At 45.1% G+C, this 22,093-nt stretch overlaps 1 protein-coding gene across 1 annotated transcript in view; it reads left to right on the forward strand.

Annotated features, from left to right (window-relative positions):
• Nucleotides 1–22,093, forward strand: part of PCNX2 (pecanex 2) — a 314,554-nt gene that overhangs the window by 276,666 nt on the left and 15,795 nt on the right. Inside the window, exons 29-32 of the mRNA XM_040242736.1 lie at nucleotides 17,145–17,289; nucleotides 17,994–18,224; nucleotides 19,203–19,477; nucleotides 20,229–20,416. Coding sequence (XP_040098670.1) covers nucleotides 17,145–17,289; nucleotides 17,994–18,224; nucleotides 19,203–19,477; nucleotides 20,229–20,416 — 839 coding nt within the window. The remainder of the gene's footprint in view (nucleotides 1–17,144; nucleotides 17,290–17,993; nucleotides 18,225–19,202; nucleotides 19,478–20,228; nucleotides 20,417–22,093) is intronic.

Consider the following 22,093-nt stretch of genomic DNA (forward strand, 5'->3'; position numbering starts at 1 on the left):
TTCCTGACCTGCATATAGGTTTCTCAAGAGGCAGGTCAGGTGGTCTGCTATTCCCATCTCTCTCAGAATTTTCCACAGTTTCTTGTGATCCACACAGTCAAAGGCTTTGGCATAGTCAATAAAGCAGAAGTAGATGTTTTTCTGGAACTCTCTTGCTTTTTTGATGATCCAGTGGATGTTGGCAATTTGATCTCTGGTTCCTCTGCCTTTTCTAAAACCAGCTTGAACATCAGGATGTTCACGATTCATGTATTGCTGAAGCCTAGCTTGGAGAATTTTGAGCATTACTTTACTAGCATGTGAGATGAGTGCAATTGTGCAGTAGTTTGAGCATTCTTTGGCATTGCCTTTCTTTGAGATTGGAATGAAAACTGACCTTTTCCAGTCCTGTGGCCACCACTGAGTTTTCCAAATTTGCTGGCATATTGAGTGCAGCACTTTCACAGCATCATCTTTCAGGATTTGAACTAGCTCAACTGGAATTCCATCACCTCCACTAGCTTTGTTTGTAGTGATGCTTTCTAAGGCCCACTTAACTTCACATTCCAGGATGTCTGGCTCTAGATGAGTGATCACACCATCATGATTATCCGGGTCATGAAGATCTTTTCTGTACAATTCTTCTGTGCATTCTTGCCACCTCTTCTTAATATCTTCTGCTTCTGTTAGGTCCAGACCATTTCTGTCCTTTATCAAGCCCATCTTTGCATGAAATGTTCCCTTAGTATCTCTAACTTTCTTGAAGAGATCTCTAGTCTTTCCCATTCTGTTGTTTTCCTCTATTTCTTTGCATTGATCGCTGAGGAAGGCTTTCTTATCTCTTCTTGCTATTCTTTGGAATTCTGCATTCAGATGCTTATATCTTTCCTTTTCTCCTTTGCTTTTTGCTTCTCTTCTTTTCACAGCTATTTGTAAGGCCTCCCCAGACAGCCATTTTGCTTTTTTGCATTTCTTTTCCATGGGGATGGTCTTGATTCCTGTCTCCTGTACAATGTCATGAACCTCATTCCATAGTTCATCAGGCACTCCATCTATCAGATCTAGGCCCTTAAATCTATTTCTCACTTCCACTGTATAATCATAAGGGATTTGATTTAGATCATACCTGAATGGTCTAGCGGTTTTCCCTACTTTCTTCAATTTAAGTCTGAATTTGGTAATAAGGAATTCATGATCTGAGCCACAGTCAGCTCCTGGTCTTGTTTTTGTTGACTATATAGAGCTTCTCCATCTTTGGCTGCAAAGAATATAATCAATCTGATTTCGGTGTTGACCATCTGGTGATGTCCATTTGTAGAGTCTTCTCTTGTGTTGTTGGAAGAGGGTGTTTGCTATGACCAGCGCATTTTCTTGGCGAAACTCAATTAGTCTTTGCCCTGCTTCATTCCGCATTCCAAGGCCAAATTTGCCTGTTACTCCAGGTGTTTCTTGACTTCCTACTTTTGCATTCCAGTCCCCTAGAATGAAAAAGACACCTTTTTTAGGTGTTAGTTCTAAAAGGTCTTGTAGGTCTTCATAAAACCGTTCAACTTCAGCTTCTTCAGCAATACTGGTTGGGGCATAGACTTGGATTACCATGATATTGAATGGTTTGCCTTGGAGACGAACAGAGATCATTCTGTCATTTTTGAGATTGCATCCAAGTACCACATTTCGGACTCTTTTGTTGACCATGATGGCTACTCCATTTCTTCTGAGGGATTCCTTCCCACAGTAGTAGATATAATGGTCATCTGAGTTAAATTCACCCATTCCAGTCCATTTTAGTTCTCTGATTCCTAGAATGTCGACCTTCACTCTTGCCATCTCTTGTTTGACCACTTCCAATTTGCCTTGATTCATGGACCTGACATTCCAGGTTCCTATGCAATATTGCTCTTTACAGCATCGGACCTTGCTTCTATCACCAGTCACATCCACAGCTGGGTATTGTTTTTGCTTTGGCTCCATCCCTTCAGTCTTTCTAGAGTTATTTCTCCACTGATCTCCAGTAGCATATTGGGCACCTAATGACCTGGGGAGTTCCTCTTTCAGTATCCTATCATTTTGCCTTTTCATACTGTTCATGTGTTAAATGTTTTCTGTCCAGGTGCTCTTATCTTTATGGTGGGGCTGCTGTGCCTCAGTTTCTCCTCAGGTGACATTTATTTTATTTTAAAATATTTATTTATGTATTTATTTAGCTGTGCTGGGTCTTAGTTGTGGCATGAAGGATCTAATTTCATAACCAGGGATCAAACCCAGGCCCCCTGCATGGGGAGTGTGGAGTCTTAACCACTGGACCACCAGGGACATCCCTTCTCAGGTGAAATTAGACCTCACATTTTATAAAAACCTCAGCTGGAATTTTGATTTAGATTGTATTAAATTTACAGATTAGCTTAAGAAGTAAATGGACATCAGTCAATAATATACTGTCTCTGGAATCATTCAGTTTTTTAAATTTCTCTCAGTAGCAGTTTATCATTTTATGGAGATTTGTAATACTTGAAAGATTTGATCCTAGATATTTTATAGTTTTATTGTGACCATGAATAGACTCTTTTTGTCCCTATCACATTTTCTAATGGCTATTGCTGGTTTACATGAAAGTTATTTCTTTTTTCATATTGGTCTCATTCCAGGCACCTCTTACTGAACTCTGTTATAAGCCTGTTATTTCAGTGGCACTTTCCTGATGGTCCAGTGGTTAAGATGTCACCTTAAAATTCAGAGGGTGCAGATTCCATCTCTGGTTGGAGAACTAAGATCCCACATACTGCACAGCCAAAAGACCAGAACATGAAACAGAAGCAATATTGTAATAAATTCAATAAAAACTTTAGAAATGAACCACATTTAAAAAATCTTTAAGCAATATTATTTCTATTAATCCTATTTGATTTTCTGCTGGAAAGACATATCTGCAAATAATGACAGTTTGGCCTTTTCTTTCCCGATAAACATAACTCAATTCTTGTTACACTGGCTATGACCTCCAAGTGAAGTTTGGCATCTGTGTTAGTTTCCAATTGCTACTGTAACAACTTACCACACATTAGGTGGCTTACAGCAACATAAACTAGTGATCTTACAGTTCTGGAGGTTGAAAGTGCAAAACAGGTTAACCCAGGTGTCAGCAGAGCTTCATGCCTTCTGGAGGCTCTGCGGGAAGAATCCGTCCCCTGCTCAACAGGCTGCCTACATCCTTACTGCCCTTCCTCCATCTTCCCAGCCATCTGTGTTGCATCTTCCAGTCTGTCTCTCCAGCAAACTCTGTCTCACCTACTTCTCCCTTTTACATGTGAGGGTCCTTACGATTACACTGGGTCCTCCCAGATAATCCAGGAAAATCTCCCCCTTTAAATTAAAGTCCTCAATTTAATCACATCTGGAGAATTCCTTGTGCCCTGTAAGAGAACATATCCACAGGTTCCAGAGAGTAGGACATGGACATGTTTGAGGGGCCATTGTTCTGTTCAGCACAGCATCCTCACATTAATCCAGACATTCATGGGCATAAATGTCAAATTTTAGCATTAAAAAATAAGCTTGTTTTAGGCTTCTATTGACTTCCCTGGTGGCTCAGACGGTAAAGCGTCTGTCTACAATGGGGGAGACCTGGGTTCGATCCCTGGGTCAGGAAGATCCCCTTGAGAAGAAATGGCAATCCACTCTAGTACTATTGCCTGGAAAATCCCATGGACAGAGGAGGTGGGTAGGCTACAGTCCATGAGGTCGAAAAAAGTCGGTCATGACTGAGCGACTGCACTCACTCAGGCTTCTATTAGACCATTTTTATCAGGTTAGGAATTTCTCTCTCTTCCTCGATTGCCAAGGGTTTTTTTCAGGAAAGGATGATGAATTTGTTGAAAGTTTGAGGGCTTACATTCAGATGAAATTATTCTTCTTAAATCTATTAGGTGGGCCAAAAAGTTTATTCAGATTTAAGTACCAAGACACATTTTTCTTTTTCAGCAAGAGCTGTATTGAATAATATATTCACTAACTGAGCAAACTTTTTAGGCAAACTAATGTTAATGTAATTGGTAATATTAACAAATTTCTTCATTAAAACATCCTTATAACTCTGAGATAAGCTCTGTTTGGTCATGATGCATTATTTTTATGCAATGATGAATTCGCTTTGCTAATATTTCATTCAGTATAGCTTTATTATATATTCAAAGTAGGAGTGGCTCATGATCTGTGTGTGTGTGCACACGTACTTATCCTCATAAAATTTTAACTCAGGAGTATACTCTCAAGTGTACTGTCTGAGACCAAACAAACAATATCATTCTCACATATTTAATGTTAAGGAGTAAAAGATGATTTTTGAATACTGATTCCCCAGGTAAGTCTTACACAGCAGCCTAGCAGCAGTCACAAGCTCTGCTCATTTGATCGGTTTCTGACATATTTTAACTTCACAACAGTGACATAGTTTGACAGGCTATCTTCAAGGAATAAAAGCATGTGCATGCAAAGTTTGAGAGAAAGAGTAAGTTGAGAATCAGCTTAAACCGAATGCAAGCGAGCAAAAGAGTACAAGTATATAGAATGTCTTCAAGTAAAATATCCATATGTTAGGGAAATAGAATGAGTTAATAAGGATGTGACAAGCAAAAGCTGATAATGGTTTTTATTTGGAGTTTGGGGCCTTTCTCCTTTGTAGAACTGTGTCTCCTACTGAATAAAAGCATACATATATAAAGGCAGGTTTTAGGAGGAAGTCAAAATAGTTTCACTGACCCCAGGGACTGAAAGACAGCTTGGTGACTGCCTTCCAGTAAATGAGAGGGGATGAGTAGATCCTAGTTGATGTCTGTTTCTAGAGATAAAAGTGAGAAGGTGGCTGCACTTTACACCAACATCATGTTTGCTTGAAGAAGAAATTTTACTGGCTCTTGGAATACATAGGCTTCTAAGAGGATAGAGGGCAGGAGGAGAAGGGGGCAACAGAGGATGAGATGGTTGGATGGCATCATCGACTCAGTGGACATGAGTTTAAGCTAACTCCCGGAAGCAGTGAAGGACAGAGAGACCTGGTGTGCTGCAGTCCATGGGGTCACAAAGAGTCAGGCATGGCTGAGCAACTGAACAACAACAGAGAGGATAGAACAGGTCAAGATAAATGTGAGCTTGAAAAATGACAGAGAAATAATGATGATGTCTGTGCTAGAGGTGGAGAGCCCTGAAAGATGACCTTGTGGCAAGAGGTCACTGTCACAGTCTGAGGTCACATCAACCATACCCCCACCCCTCCCACCCAGAGTGGACTGAGGAAAGCAGTGTTATTCAGGATCCTATACATCATCTCAGTTTCCCTTCTCCATCTTCTACTGGATATGAGTCCCCACATTAGGGCCAGATGTCATATTGGATCATCTTGCAGACAAGACTGAGGTTTGTCTGACAGACTGGGGTTCAGTTCAGTCACTCAGTCATGTTCAACTCTTTGTGACCCCATGGATTGCACCACCCCAGGCTTCCCTGTCCATCACTAACTCTACTCAGAGTGTACTCAAACTCATATCCATTGAGTCAGTGTTGCCATCCAGCCATCTCATCCTCTGTCGTCCCCTTCTCCTCCCGCCTTCAATTTTTCCCACATCAGGGTCTTTTCAATGTGTCAGTTCTTCGCATCAGGTGGCCAAAGTGTTGCAGTTTCAGCTTCAGCATCAGAGCTTCCAATGAATATTCAGGACTGATTTCCTTTAGAATGGACTGGTTGGATATCCTTGCTGTCCAAGGGACTCTCAAGAGGCTTCTCCAACATCACAGTTCAAAAGCATTGCTTCATCGGGCATTCAGCTTTCTTTATAGTCCAATCTCACATCCATACACGACAACTGGAAAAACCATAGCCTTGACTAGACGGACCTTTGTTGGCAAAGTAATATCTCTGCTTTTGAATATGCTGTCTAGGTTGGTCATAACTTTTCTGCCAAGGAGCAAGCGTCTTTTAATTTCATGGCAGCAGTCACCATCTCCAGTGATTTTGGAGCTCAAAAAAATAAAGTCTGTCACTGTTTCCATTGTTTCTCCATATATTTGCCATGAAGTCATGGGACCAGATGCTATGATCTTCGTTTTCTGAATGTTGAGCTTTAAGCCAACTTTTTCACTCTCCTCTTTCACTTTCATCAAGAAGCTCTTTAGTTCTTCTTCACTTTCTGCCATAAGGGTGGTGTCATCTGCATATCTGAGGTTATTGCTATTTCTCCCGGCAGTCTTGATTCCAGCTTGTGCTTCATCAAGTCCAGCATTTTTCATAATGTACTCTGCATATAAATTAAATAAGCAGGGTGACAGTATACAGCCTTGACATACTCCTTTCCCAATTTGGAACCAGTCTGTTGTTCCATTTTCAGTTCTAACTGTTGCTTCTTGACCTGCATACAGATTTCTCAGGAGGCAGGTCAGGTGCTCTTGTATTCCCATCTTTTTAAGAATTTTCCACAGTTAGTCGTGATCCACACAAGCAAAGGCTTTGGCATAGTCAATAAAGCAAAAGTAGATGTTTTTCAGGAACTCTCTTGCTTTTTTGATGATCCAATGGATGTTGGCAATTTGATCTCTGGTTCCTCTGCCTTTTCTAAAACCAGCTTGAACATCTGGAAGTTCATGGTTCATGTACTGTTGAAGCCTGACTTGGAGAATTTTGAGCATTAGTTTGCTAGAGTTGAGATGAGTGCAATTGTGTGATAGTATGAGTATTCTTTGGCATTGCCTTTCTTCAGGATTGGAATGAAAACTGACCTTTTCCTGTCCTGTGGCCACTGCTGAGTTTTCCAAATTTTGGCTGGCATATTGGGTGTGGCACTTTCACAGCATCATCTTTTATGATTTGAAATAGCTCAACTGGAATTCCATCACCTCCACTAGCTTTGTTCATAGTGATGCTTCCTAAGTCCCACTTGACTTCACATTCCAGGATGTCTGGCTCTAGGTGAGTGATCACACCATCGTGATTATCTATGTCATGAAGATCTTTTTAATATAGTTCTTCTGTGTATTCTTGCCACCTCGTCTTAATATCTTCTGCTTCTGGTAGGTCCATACTATTTCTGTCCTTTATGGTGCCCATCTTTGCATAAAGTGTTCCCTGGGTATCTCTAATTTACTTGAAGAGATCTCTAGTCTTTCCCATTTTATTGTTTTCCTCTATTTCTTTGCATTGATTGGTGAGGAAGGCTTTCTTATCTCTCCTTGCTATTCTTTGGAACTCTGCCTTCAAATGGGTATATCTTTCCTTTTCTCCTTTGCCTTTCACTTTTCTTCTTTTCACAGCTATTTGTAAGGCCTCCTCATTTTTGCCTTTTTGCATTTCTTTTTCTTGGGGATGGTATGATCACTGTCTCCAATACAATGTCACAAACCTCTGTCTATAGTTCTTCAAGCACTCTGTCTATCAGATGTAATCTCTTGAATCTATTTGTCACTTCTTCTATATAATTGTAAGGGATTTGATTTAGGTCATACCTGAACGGTCTAGTGGTTTCCCCTACTTTCTTCAATTTAAGTCTGAACTTGGCAACAAGGAGTTCATGCTCTGAGCCACAGTCAGCTCCCAGTCTTGTGTTTGCTGACTGTATAGAGCTTCTCCATCTTTGGCTGCAAAGAATATAATCAGTCTGACTTTGGTATTGAGCACCTGTTGATGTCCATGTGTAGTCTTCTCTTGTGTTGTTGGAAAAGGGTGTTTGCTATGACCAGTGCATCCTCTTGGAAAAACTCTATTAGTCTTTGCCCTGCTTCATTTTGTACTCCAAGGCCAAATATGCCTGTTGCTCCAGGTGTTTCTTGACTTCCTACTTTTGCATTCCAGTCCGCTGTAATGAAAAGGACATCTTTTTTTGGGTGTTAGTTCTAGAAGGTCTTGTAGGTTTTCATAGAACCGTTCAACTTCAGCTTCTTCAGCATTGCTGGTCAGGGGATAGACTTGGATTGCTGTGATATTGAATGATTTGCGCTGGAAACAAACAGAGATCATTCTGTCGTTTTTGAAATTACATCCAAGTACTGCATTTTGGACTTTTTTGTTGATTATGATGGCTACTCCATTTCTTCTAAGGGATTCCTGCCCACAGTAGTAGGTATAATCATCATCTGAGCTAAATTCACCCATTCCAGTTCATTTAGTTTGCTGATTGATTTGTCAGTGTTCACTCTTGCCGTCTGCTGTTTGACCACTTCCAATTTGCCTTGATTCGTGGACCTAACATTCCAGGCTCCTATGCAATAGTGTTCTTTACAGCATCGGACTTTACTTCCATCACCAGTCACATCCACAACTGGGTGTTGCTTTTGCTTTGGCTACATCTCTTTATTCTTTCTGGAGTTATTTCTCCACTGATCTCCAGTAGCATATTGGACACCTATTGACCTGGGGAGTTCATCTTTCAGTGTCCTATCTTTTTGCCTTTTCATACTGTTCATGGGGTTCTCAAGGCAAGAATACTGAAGTGGTTTGCCATTCCCTTCTCCAGTTTTGTCAGAACTCTCTACCGTGACCCATCCATCTTGGGTGGCCCTATGTGGCATGGCTCATAGTTTCACTGAGTTAGACAAGGCTGTGGTCCATGTGGCCAGATTGGTTAGTTTTCTGTGATTGTGGTTTTCAGTCTGTCTGCCCTCTGATGGAGAAGCATAAGAGGCTTATGGAAGCTTCCTGATGGGAGAGACTGACTGAGGGGGAAACTGGGTCTTGTTCTAATGGGCAGGGCCATGCTCAGTAAATCTTTAGTCCAATTTTCTGTTGATGGGTGGGGCTGTGTTCACTCCCTGTTATTTGACCTGGGACCAAACTATGGTGGAGGTAATGAAGATAATGGTGACCTCCTTCAAAAGGTCCCATGCACGCACTGCTACACTCACTCAGTGCCCCCAACCCTGCAGCAGGCCACTGCTGACCCACGCCTCTGCCAGACACTCCTGGACACTCACGGGCAAGTCTAGGTCAGTCTCTTGTGGAGTCACTGCTCCTGGGTCCTGGTGTGCACAAGGATTTGTTTGTGCCCTCCAAGAGTCTGTTTCCTCAGTCCTGTGTAAGTTCTGGTGGCTCTATGGTGGGGTTAATGGTGACCTCCTCCAAGTTGGAAGCTCAAAAATCAGCATCAAGATTTTACATTCAGGAGAGCCTGAGAGTTGTGGGAAACCCAGATTCACCTCTTGTTTGTGCTTGTGCACACACTCACTTGCTCTGAGTCCCAGCACAGAGAGAACACCTGGATCATCCAAGAAGATTCACTGATTAATTTCAGGACATATGCTGAGTGGAAGGGATCTGGGGGGACTTTCTCAGGGGACAGAAGTGTTGGCATGTGCCTTTTCCCCTTCTCCTTCCACATTGGTCACCAGGTGCTTGTTGATGTCATTTCTCTCATTCTCTGCTATTTAGCTAACACCATGCACCCTGTCCTGGAGTCCTCTGAGGACCAGCCTTGCCCAACCTGCCAATAGGCCCCTCAAAGCAGTTCCCATCCCAGGAGTCTTGCCCTGTATATCACCATGCCCAGAGCAGTAACAACCAGGCCTCAAAACAGCCAGCCTGGGGCCAAGCACCACCCATCAGACACCCATAGCAATCATGACCCAACCACAACAGGAAGTGCATTCAACCCACAGGGTACTCTGCTCTGGTGACCTGGGGGAGCTGTGCCATTGGGCCCACTGGACATCTGCTACATAAGGTCACATTTTCAAGGTCAAGAGATGTATGATATACCTAATACATAGAAACAAACAGAGAGAGTTGAATATAATGGAAAAGAATCTGAAAGAGAATGTATATGCATATATATGCACACACACAGATATGGGCTTCCCAGGTGGTGCAGTGGTAAAGAGTCTGCCTGCCAGTGCAGGAGACACAAGCGACATGGGTTTGATCCCTGAGTTGGGAAGATCTTGGAGCTACAAGTGGCAACCCACTCCAGTGTTCTTACCTGGAGAATCTCATGGACAGAGGAGCCTGGAGGGCTACAGTCATGGAGCTACAAAGAGTTGGACATGACTGAGCACACACACACACACACACACACACACATAGTTGAATCATTTTTGTACCCTTGAAATAACACATTGTAAATTAATTATACTCTAATTTAAAAAAATAATTTAACCCCCCTCCCCCCAAAAAAACCTGATAGGCAAAAATGAGACAAAGGAATATCTTTCAAATGAAAGAAGACAAACCCCAGGAAACGAATTAAATGAAACTGAGATAATCAATGCAGCAGATAGTTTAAAGTAACAGTCAAACATGCTCACTGAAATCAGGAAAAGAATGGAAAATACAGTGAGAACTTCAGCAAAGAGATAGAAAATACAAAGAAAAGAGCCATTAAGAATCCTCCTCTGTGGGAAAGCCTTCTCTTACCCCGGTCTGGGGCACAGGTCCTGCGCCGAGCTCCCACTCCATCGCTTTTCTGAAATGTCTGGACGTTTTGAGGAAGCATCCAGGTTCTGGTTCCCTGAGTCTCAGACCTCCCTATGCCCCAGAATCACTTGGGGATCTTGGCCAGAATATAGACCCAAGACCCCATCTCACACACGCCAGCTTAGAATCACTGGGAGCCGGTTCTGGAAATCTATTTTTATTCTGAGCAGTTGCCAGGAGGTTGTTTCTTCCACAGCCAGCCTGCTCCCAGTCCAGCAGCCTCCAGAAGCATCTTTCACCAGATAATAACAGTTGATCCCATTGATATAGAGGCCCAGAAGTACTAAAACGTCATGAAGCCAAACATACTTTTAAAAAGCTTTTCATCGAATCTTGTCTTTTAACTACTTCTCACTTGGGAATTATTATTTCTCATTACAGCTGGCATTTAGTTGAAACCACATCCCTGAGATTCTTTCACCATGTGATTGCTCTCCAATGATTATCCGAGTTTCTACAAGATAAATGTCTTTTCTTTATATCTGATGCCTATATTGCCTGGACATTCCAGTTCAGTGAAAATCAGAATAATGATCATAGTGAACATTGATGATGCACTCCATGGGTTTTGGGAACAGTGCTCAGTGCTTGACACGAGTTGACACATTTCATTCTCTCTCAAGGCATGAAAGAGGATGAGGTAGGTGCTTTTGTTGTTGAGTCGCTAGGTTGTGTTGGACTCTTTTGTGACCCCATGGACTGCAGCCTGCCAGGCTCCTCTGTCCATGGGATTCTCCAAGCAAGAATACTGGAGTGGGTTACCATTCCCTTCTCCAGGGGATCTTCCTGACCCAGAGACTGAGCCAAGGTCTCCCACCTTGCAGGCAGATTGTTTACCATCTCAGCCCCAGGGAAACCATACACCAATTTAAACCTTGGAAAATAGCTCGCCACCGACCTCAGGAGGGTGAGGTGGGGGATAGTTCAAGACTTACACATTCATAGTATTTTTATTGTGGGCTCAACTGAAGCCTTTGAAGAGATCAGTCCATTCTAATACAACCTCTGAGCTGGTCTTTAAGAAGATGACTCCAGTTACACATTTTTATGGAGACTCTGTGTTTCCTGGAGAGGTGGCTGGCAGGAGGGAGGTATGCTTCTTCAATGTCACGTGCCTGCTAAGTCACTTCAGTCGTGTCTGAATCTTTGTGACCCCGTGGACTGTAGCCCACCAGGCTCCTCTGTCCATGGGATTCTCAGACAAGAATACTGGAGTGGATTACCATGCCTTCCTCCAGGGGATCTTTCCAAGCTAGGGATCAAACCCACATCTCTCAGGTCTCCTGCATTGGCAAGTGGATTCTTTACTACTAGGGCCACCTGGGAAGCCCTTCAGTGTTGCATGAGATGCTAAATATCTGTTCCCACCTGTCTCATCCACTTTCTGAACTCCTTTCTGGCCTGTTTCCTCTTAAATGAAAGGGTTTTAATACTATATCTTATACAGGCAACCATGGGAATGAGCTGAGCTGATGCAGTGGAAAGCACTCAGTAATGCACAAACCACCAGAGAAATGTAAGGTATCCTTTCTGTCTCGCTTCTAGTTGCTCAGAGCTGGTACTTTTAAAAAAACAATATGTTCACTGAAAGATTATTTATGAAGTGTTAATATTTTATATAGTGGTTTTAATATTTGTGTAACTTAAAATTCTGAGATGCTCTTGAATAATACAGATATCTACAATACTCTCATGTATACAAACTACTATATTTCCTGGTATTTAACATAATAAGACTGCTCTAACTTCCACCCATAAAACATTAATCTATCAACCACACCTTTAGGAGTTCACAAATTCTTATTTCTCCCGAGTTTTTAAAAATTATATTTAAACCATCTTTAAAAAGGAAGCTGAAATCCTCAAACCAAAAGGCTTAATCTGCCTTTCACAATGTTTATCAAATCATCATGATGTACATTTTATTATTTTCTTTCAAGTTGTATATAAGATTTTGTTTTTATAATTTTAACTTTTTTTACCTTTTAAATACTTAAAAAGTGTGTCCATTACACATCAATAAAGCTGAAAAAAATGAAATCAAATACAAAAAAAGCCTTAATCTGAATGAACTCTGAGAAATAGATCAATGAAGAGGATCTTTTATTCATCCCACAGAAAAAATACATTTAGTAATTTTCACCTGAAGAAAATATATCTTGTATTTAAAGAACTCAAAGATTAGTTGTCAGGAATTGCTTTTGGATAATGATCAATAAGAGCTTATCAACAGTAGGATACTGATACCAAAGACCATCCCCTCTTGCATGCATTACTCTTTGCACTTCCAGCTCCTTTAGTGGTCAGGAGTGATGGGATCAACCATGCAACCAGTGCATGGTTGGGGAATCCCACAGAGGAATGAATCATGTATGACGCACAGTGCCTCCCCCACAGTGGAACGCTCTCTGAGCTAGGATACTGACTTAGATAACCACCAAGCACTCACTCTCTAAGAATCTCCATTACTAATTAGTGAGCATGGGAAACCCAGCCTGCAAATCACAGTTGTTCGCATATGTTTTCCGAGGGCTCCATGTACAGCAGTGCCTTGCAGCAGAAGGCTCTTCACGATGCCCATCTGTAAACATACAGTATACGAGTCTGTTTGGACATTAACTTGAACATATCAGTCCTTCTGGAGAGTCCACTGGGAGTCCTGCAGAAACTATCCCAGCATTAGAGTTGTTTCCACCTGAATCCCAAGAGTCATTAACACTGGATCCAAGATAATGAACCAGTGTCTAGAACTTAAAATCTGTATCTTCAATCATAATGGGCAAGGTTTCTCAGCAGCAGCATTATTCACATTTTAGGTTGTGTGGCTTTTTGTTGTGGGGGACTGTCCTGGGCGTTCCTGCCTGGCCTCTACCCCACTGGGTGCCAGGAGCACTGCCCTACAGCTGTGACATCCAGAATTTTTCTGGATATTTCTGGATATTGATATTTCCTGGGGGCCAGAATTTCCATGGACTGAGAGCCAGTGAGAGAGGGTGCAGGTGAGAACTGGGCTGAGCTGGATAGGGTCATAGGCAACATCTGGCTAGACTCAAGCCCTGAGGACTCCTCTGTGGATAAACAAAGATGCCATAAAACAGTGAAACAGGAGTGAAAACAGCCTTCACTTCAGCTGGCCATTCTCAAGTTGTCACTGTTCTGTGAAAGGTGATGGGCGAGGATGCTGAAATGGGCGGGACTCGTTAAAGCATAATCTTCATGGAGCTAGAGTTTCTGCCAGGGCTGCAAGCAACAGCCAGAGCTTCAGGCCAGAAAATGACTCCAGAAAGGTTGTGTACATCTGTGCTGAAGTGCTGATAGCCCCAACCTCTTGTTTGTACTCACCACCAATGGTTATGTCATCATAGAATAGGGAACAGGGTCAGGAACCAGAAAGAACAGGAGTAAGTACAAGCAGAGTGTCACAGAGGCTCAGCTTGGTGGTTGCTGGTGTGGGCTAGGGGTGTGGAGTGACTCTGAGCAGAAGCTGAATTGTCCTTTCCAACACATGTGCACACATACAAACATGCACCCTTGTACATGTACACGCACACACATTCACATCACACATAAACGTGTGCTCATCTCAAGCACACACATATATAAGTGTGCGCTCGTGTACATGCACACACACACATGCACATACATACACAAATATGCATCCACACATGGACAGGCGCGCGCGCGCGCACACACACACGTACACACACTTAGGATGGTGAGATATTATGCAAGTCCTAACTGTGTGGAATGTAGGTTAACATTGCAGAAGAGGTGCAGAAGGCTGGGTACAGAGTGTGTCACCAGACAGTCCTCAGTGCAGGGGCAACCCTGTCCATTTGTGTGGGGACGGGGCAGGGCAGGCTCCAGAAGAAACCTGGCCCTAGTGTAATCATGTGTTAGAGACGCACATCCGCACGCAGAGAACTGGACCACGGCACTGAGATGAGCCTCGGCTTACACGGCACCGCATTTGTGCAGAAAACCTCAATCAATAAAGATAAGCGAAGGGGCCAAGTGTTGGCTATTCTAGTCCCCACAAAGGCCAACCTTGAATAACTCAGATGTAACCCTGTTTCCCTGCTCCAGCTGTTGGCCTCGGGGTGGGAGCCTGTCATCTCTCAGTAGAGTCTTAACAGAATGAAGCCTGGTGATTCTGCAAGTCAGAAATGCGTGGGGGCCACCTGGAGACCTCTCCTCTCCTCAGAGCTTTCCAGCTTATCACATCTCTGCCTTCTTCCTCCTCATTCTCCTGAAGATAAAAGGCAGATAATGAAACACCTTATATTTAGGATGCCTGTATCTTTAAGGTACTAGGAGTAATGCCCCACAATCTAAGGGTAGTACCCTCAATCTAGTGAAATTCTAATTCAGGCTTTGTTTTCTGCATGGAGACTCATTTTTTTAAAAAATTCTCATTGACATATAGTTCATTTACAATGTATTCACTTCTGCTGTACAGAAAAGTGTATATGTACATTCAATTATACATCTATACATTCTTTTCTAATATTTTTTTCCACTATAGTTTATCACAAGATGAATAGAGTTCCTTGTGCTATACAATAGGACCTTGTTGCTTCTCCATTCTCTCTCTATATGTATATATGTTAGTTTGCATCTGCTAATCCCCAATTCCAGTCCTTTCCTCCCCCAACCCCGCTTCCCCTTGGCAACCACAAGTCTGTTCTCTCTCCCTGTGATTCTGTGTCTATTTCATAGATAGGTGTGTGCATTGAGACTTGTTTTAATGTAATAGCAGTAAGTCTCATAATGTGTTATTCTCCTCTGAAAATAGAAATGATCAGTAAAGCATCTATCATTCTGTCATTAGGGGCCTGAAATGGGCTCCAATCATTTATCGAGGTCCCGTGGAAGGGCGTTTTCTAGACTGGGGAATCAGATCTGTGCTTGCCTTGCATAAGCCGTCAAAGGATGGGCTGAATGCCTGGCTCTTCTCTGCCATCTACCTGGGCATCTTGGCAGGTCCTTTCATCTCCCTCTGCCACTGTCCTCAGCCCTACATCTAGAGGGGTGATTTCTCTAAACCTGTGTGCTAGCAGCCTGGCATGCTTCTAATCCTTTCTAGAAGAAACCCCACCTACTTTTAGCCCTCTTTTTAGTACTTACTGCTATCTGACGACAGGGGCATTTTGGACCATTTTCAATGACAGCAGTTTGCACTGTTTTAAAGCTCCCCTCCCTTCCCCTGTCCTATTGCGTCCTTGCCCTGCCATCCACCCCTCCCCTCCCAGGACTGCTGGCAGCCCCAGGAAGTCTTTGTTCTGTGTGGGGGCAGCCTGTCCAGGACGGCTGCCTCCTGAAACTCTTCCTGAAAGGCTCTGGGCTCCTCAAGACCCTGGCACCTGCCCCACCTGCCTAGACTCATTTCCCACAGTCATCTCTGACCTTGAGCCTCAGCATCTCTCTCAATGGAGTTCTGGAAGGAAGTTAACGATTGTGGTGCATTTTGCAATCACGTGTTCCAATAGCAGTCAGCAGAACTACTTCCCTGACATGCGGGCCTAATGTTCGGTGTGGAATCCACAGTCTTGCTTGGTGAGCCAGCTCGTTTGAATCCTCCTCAGCTCCATCCTCAGAAAGTCTCTTCCACACACTTCCTGGGTCATTATGTCCCAGTCCAATCCTATCAGGGATGTTGCTTCTTGTGTAGCTGCCCAGTCCCACTCAGGGATGTTAGAAGCCAGGCTCATTAGAGGTGGCTGCCAAGTGTATTAATGGGCCTAAAGGGAAAGAATTAAGAACAGTTCTTTCCCTCCACATAATATAGGATGGATCGCTTTCCCGAACCGTGCGTTGATCCAAAAGGTAATGGGCCCGGCCTGTGCAAGGTGTCCCTTGGGTGCCTCTCTGCTCTCCACCCAGGCAATAGTTACACACAGGAAATGAAGGCAAAGCAGAAAAGCCCAGAAACATAAAAACCTGGGAAAGCTGAGAAATCCTTCAGTCATTCATTTTAACCCCCTCTATTATGGGGGCAGCAGAGGATGAGATGGTTAGATAACATCACCAACTCAATGGGCATGAGTTTCAACAAACTCCAGGTGATAGTGAAGAACAGGGGAGCCTGGTGTGCTGCAGTCCATGAGGTCGCAGAGTTGGACACAACTTAGCGAGTCAACAACAACAAATTGTGCCTCATCCACTAGTCATTAACAAAAAAAAGGTGGGATTGGGAGACTGGTATACTCTGAAAATCTAAACAGCCAATTTGAGATTTCACTTGGTGTCATTTTCTCTCTCCATACGGTGAGAGAATCCAATTTTCATTATGAGTCGCATAGTCCAAAAGTGCCATCCGGAAACACAGAGAGGACAAGCAGAAGGGCCTGGACTCTTCCCCAGGCTTCCCTGCCTCCCTCCTGAGAAGTGTAGCCTTTCCAGGGCTCTTGGGCCAGATGTCCTGCATGTACACACTCACTCTGCCTATGGATGTGGCAGGCTGGCTCTGACCAAGACTTCTACCCCCACACTCCGAGATCTGGTGTGTCACGGGCTATTCTTGATGGTGATCACTACAGCAGTTGTCACAAGGGTCCGAACATGGGCCTCAGGGTCAGGTATTCAGTGGGACCCCTGCCAGATCAGCCGAAAGACAGTAAAGTCCTTCTTGTGTCACAGGGGAGACTCGGGCCAATTCAGGGTGACAGGAGCCTGAACACTTTTTGCTCCATGTGAACAAACAAACTTTGTTTTGCAGCCTGGATTCTTTCCTATATGGCCTCCATGCCCTCTTCAAAGGTGACTTCAGGATAACAGCCCGAGATGAGTGGGTGTTTGCAGACATCGACCTGCTGCACAAAGTTGTCGTCCCGGCTCTCAGGATGTCCCTGAAGCTGCACCAGGTGAGCATTTCTTTTTTTTTTTTTAAGTATAATCCTGAAATATTAGGGGAAAAAATGACCTTTCAAAAACACGGTCCCCTTGCTCAGCATAATTCTGACAAGTGGGCTTCTGACTTAGTAACTAAGTGTGTGTGTGTGTGTGTGTATAGTGTGTGTGCTCAGTTGAGTCTCCTCGACTCTGTGGCCCCATGGACCCTCCAGGCTCCTCTGTCCATGGAATTTTCCAAGCAAGAATACTGGAGTGGTTGCCATTTCCTACTCCAGAGGATCTTCCCAACCCAGGGATCAATCCCGCATCTCTTGCCTCCTGCACTGGCAGTCAGGTTCTTTACCACTAGCACCATCTGGAAAGCCCAGCAACTAAGCACTGAGGCATTGCCTATTTTTGATGGTACCCATGGTGATGTGCCCTTAAGAGTCCCTAGGAGGTGCTGATCACCCACTAGCATGGAAGAGGGGACTTGGCTGGAGAAAATGACATCAGAAGTGTCCACACTGTGGTGAAAAGTCCTAGGCTTCTATGCCACCAGCTCTATGGGCCCCGAGGCCACTGTGATAGTGAGGTGCCCTCCATCCACCCAGCGGGGCTGAGCGATGTGGAGGTGGACTTGGCCTTGCACCAGGCATCGGCCTCATTGCTGTGTGCACAGCAAGCCAGGACCAGCTCTGTGTCCTCCCGACCCACAGATGAATTCTTTCCCCAGGACCAGTTCACTTGCCCAGACGAGTACGAAGACCCAGCAGTCCTCTACGAGGCCATCCGGTCCTTTGAGAAGAAAGTGGTCATCTGCCATGAGGGTGACCCAGCCTGGAGGGGTGCCGTGCTGGCCAACAAGGAGGAGCTGCTGACCCTGAGGCACGTGGTAGACGAGGGCACGGACGAGTACAAGGTGCTCATGCTCCACAGAAGCTTCCTGAGCTTCAAGGTGATCAAGGTATGGGAGCCATCCTTCTCGGCTGCCACCAGCCTCCCACCTGGGGGGACATGAGAAGAATTATATGGCTGGCCAACAAGTTCATTTGGGTTTTCATTCAGGAAAAACCTGAATGAACTTTTCTTGTTTAAAATAATTTATTACATATATTGATTTAAGTTTTGGCTGTGCTGGGTCTCTGTTGCTATGCGGGCTTTCTCTGGTTGCGGTATGCAAGGGCTTCTCACTGGGGCGGCTTCTCTTGCTGTGGAGGACGGGCTCTAGGGCTCGCAGGCTTTGGGAGTGAGTTGCAGTTCCCGGGCTCTAGAGCATAGGATCAGTAGTTATGGGGCATGGGCTTAGTTGCTCCTCCATATGTGGATATTCTCAGACCAGGAATCAAACCTGAGTCTCCTACATTGGTGATTTCTTTACCACTAAGCCAACAAAGAAGCCCCCCTGAACGAACTTTTTTCCCAGCACGGTAGCATGGATTGGCACAGATGCCATGCCCCCTGGGCCAGCATCCTCTGTCCAGAACCACATTTCCCCGGGGGCAGGGGGAGCGGGCAGTGCTGGCCAGCATGCAGGGTGGGTGGGTGGCTCCGGACAGGCAGTGCATCTCTGTCAGGGCCCTTTCCCACTCAAAGAGCTGGTGTGCAGGTGATGGCTTTGGCAAGAAGTCCTGCTAGGCTAGACATGGGTGGGGTCAGGATCTAGCTTGTTCTTAAATACTTTCTAATTCTCTAAGATTCCAAACCTCCCTCTCATAACCTATTCCTGGACCTGATAACTTCCTTCCCAGAGATTCTCTTCATACAGCTTCAAATCAGCCCCATGAAAATGCCATCATATCCACCTTGCTGCCTTTCAGACATCACTAAGAAAGCTTTAGGCCAAAGCATAGTGGCCACAGGTTCTCAGACCCAACAGTCTGTAGCCCCGCTCTCTCTCTGCCACACCATCCACTTTCCTCCCCGTGTCTTACCCGCTCTGCAGGTGAACAGAGAATGTGTCCGCGGCCTTTGGGCGGGGCAGCAGCAAGAACTCATCTTCCTCCGCAACCGCAACCCCGAGCGTGGCAGCATTCAGAACAACAAGCAGGTCCTCCGGAACCTGATCAATTCCTCCTGTGACCAGCCCCTGGGGTACCCCATGTATGTCTCTCCACTCACCACATCCTACCTGGGGACCCACAGGCAGCTGAAGAATGTCTGGAGCGGACCGCTCACCTTGGACAGCATCAGGGCGTGGCTCCGAACCAAGTGGTTAAGGTGGGTCTTCACGGCAAAGGCATTATTTACCCGGATGGGGGGGGGGGGGAGGCTGCGAGCTCCGAGGCTTCTGGTGAGGATCTCACTGTCTGCCCATCCTCCGGTGATGAAAACTGCGGTGCCCAAATGTCCTCCAACACACCCTTTGTTTCAACAAGCCGTTTCAGATGATGACTCAATGGGAAACGTCATCAGATGAGAGTCTGCCTCCCTCCGCCTTCCATCCACGGGCTGAGACTTGGGTTTGAGTCCTTGGAATGTTGCTGAGGTTACGGGTCTTTGTTACACATCTGTTGCAAAGAACCAGGCTTGAACCAGCCTCCTTGCCCCATCCTGCCCCCAGCCCCATCTCTCATCGAATAAGTTTTCTCACCTGGTGGTAACAGTGTTCCTGGTTAGTTAGAACAAATTCTAAGTTGTTTTGCCTGAATCTAACAGGGCTGTGTGTCGGACCTCAAAGCTGAGGGTCCCTGTGGATGGTGGCGCCCGCGCGGCTTCTTCATCCGGACGTGGTGTATTCACTTATCAGTCCCTGAGGGGCTTCTTCATCCGAGCAGGGTGCATTCATTTATCAGTCACTGAGGTTTGGGGAACAGAAACCCCTCCTTCCATTTGCATGCCATCTGCATCTCCATCGCTTCTCACCAGTACAGTGCGGTCTGCCGTCCTGCTTTGAACACAGATGTGATGGGGCGTCTAGGGGAATTAGACATGTTTGGGTGAGAATCCTTGAAGCGTCTCTTCCTCTCAGAGTGCGGAAGGACTGCGATGCAGCGGGCCAGCCGGGCGCGGGCAACACGGAGGACGTGGATGCGGGGCGCGCCCCGCCCGCAGGCGGCAACAGTGCCCCCAGTGGTGAGAGCCGGGAGAGCAGCGCGGAACAGCGCAGAAAGGATGGGGGCCGCCACTGGTCACCCCGGGAAGGGACACGGAGGCCAGGTGAGTGCAGTGGGGGCCTCGTGTTACTGCCAAGGCTCCTCACGTCTCACTGGCCGACACCGTGGGCTATGTTGTCATTCTAACCTCTGAGAGACCGTTTACCCAGGACAGATCAGTATTGGGCCAAAAGATGCCCCCAAGTATACTGACTCATGTAAGTTCTACTCAGAAAAAAACTCTATTCTATGTGTTAGATTCAGCTTTTATCCTTTATCCGTCTGTCCCTTACCTCAGCCAGCTGTCTGTCTGTCCATCGGTCCAGTGGTCAGTCTCTTCCACCCATCTCTCACTCCTTCAGAGACCATTGGCTCATGTGTCTCTGTGTTCGGCTGTGTTACAGCTCTTCATCCATGAAGGCGCCTCCCTCCTCCTGTGAATTGACCCACCCCCTCCAAGTCCTGTGATGAGGCAGCCAGCCTCCTGCCCTCCATTGCCTGGTCACTACCGCTCTCCACTTCCTCCCCTTGCTCCTGACATTTCAAGCATAGGGAAAGAGGGAAGACGGGTGCCAGCCGATGGGGATGGAAGAAGTTTGGTCTGAGTCTAAAGCTTAAAATCATGTTTAAACTAAGGCCCAACTAATTAGGCTCAATCAGATGGATGAGGTTCCAAAATCCCTCTGTACTTGGAGGAGAAGGCTGGGTTAGGAAAGGTGACCCTCAGGGCTCGCAGAGGACGTGACCCATTGGAGTGGGAGAGACAGATGCTTGGCCTGGCTCCCACCGGCACACTGTCCCTTGGCTTTGACCTTCAAAACCTCTCAGTGCTTTCACTTTTGGCCTCAGTACTTTTACCATCAAGAAGCATTCATTAAGTGCCTCTTTGTGCGTGTTCTCCTGTCAATTCTGCATCAAGGCAATAAGTGCCTGCCTCCTAGAAGTGCCCAGAGCAAGACTGGGGATTTAACTGAAATAGTGAGGATGTGTGTAATGATGGGCAAGAAGATAGATAAGATTAAAAACGACAGATGGATGACAGATAGATAGGGAGACAGAAGGATATACAGATAATGGGTGGATAGATATCGGTAGAAGATAGAAAGATAGATTATAGGTATTTAGGGAGATTGAGATTATATAGATAATAGATAGGTGATAGATAGATAGAAAATTGATAGATAATAGATATATAGATAGCTAATTGATTGATGTGTGTGTCTGTGAGTGTTCAGTTATGTCCAACTCTTTGCAACCAAATGGACGCTAGCCTGCCAGGCTCCTCTGTCCATGGGCTTTTTCAGAAAAGAATACTGGAGTGGGTAGTCATTTCCTACTCCAGGGGATCCTCCCTACCCAGGGATCGAACCCTTATCTCCCCTGTCTGCAGACAGATTCCTTACCACTGTGCCACCTGGGAAACCCATATCTCCTGTAAAGTATGAATAGCAGAGTATTTTAAAAGAAATTTGATCTTATTCACTTCATAGGTGGCACAGGAAAGCTTTTGAGAGGGTCTTCTCTGCTCAGGGATTGAACCCTGGGCCTCCCACATTGCAGGCAAATCCTTTACATCCAAGCCACTAGGGAAGTCCCAATTGGCTGATAGATAATAGATAATAGAAAGATAAATGGACAGATAACATAAAGATACATAGGTAGGTTGAGCTGTTTCAAACCCTAAACGATGATGCTGTGAAAGTGCTGCACTCAATATACCAGCAAATTTGGAAAACGCAGC

The sequence above is a fragment of the Oryx dammah genome, unplaced genomic scaffold (assembly GCF_014754425.2).
Source record: "Oryx dammah isolate SB20612 unplaced genomic scaffold, SCBI_Odam_1.1 HiC_scaffold_6, whole genome shotgun sequence".
NCBI lineage: Eukaryota > Metazoa > Chordata > Mammalia > Artiodactyla > Bovidae > Oryx > Oryx dammah.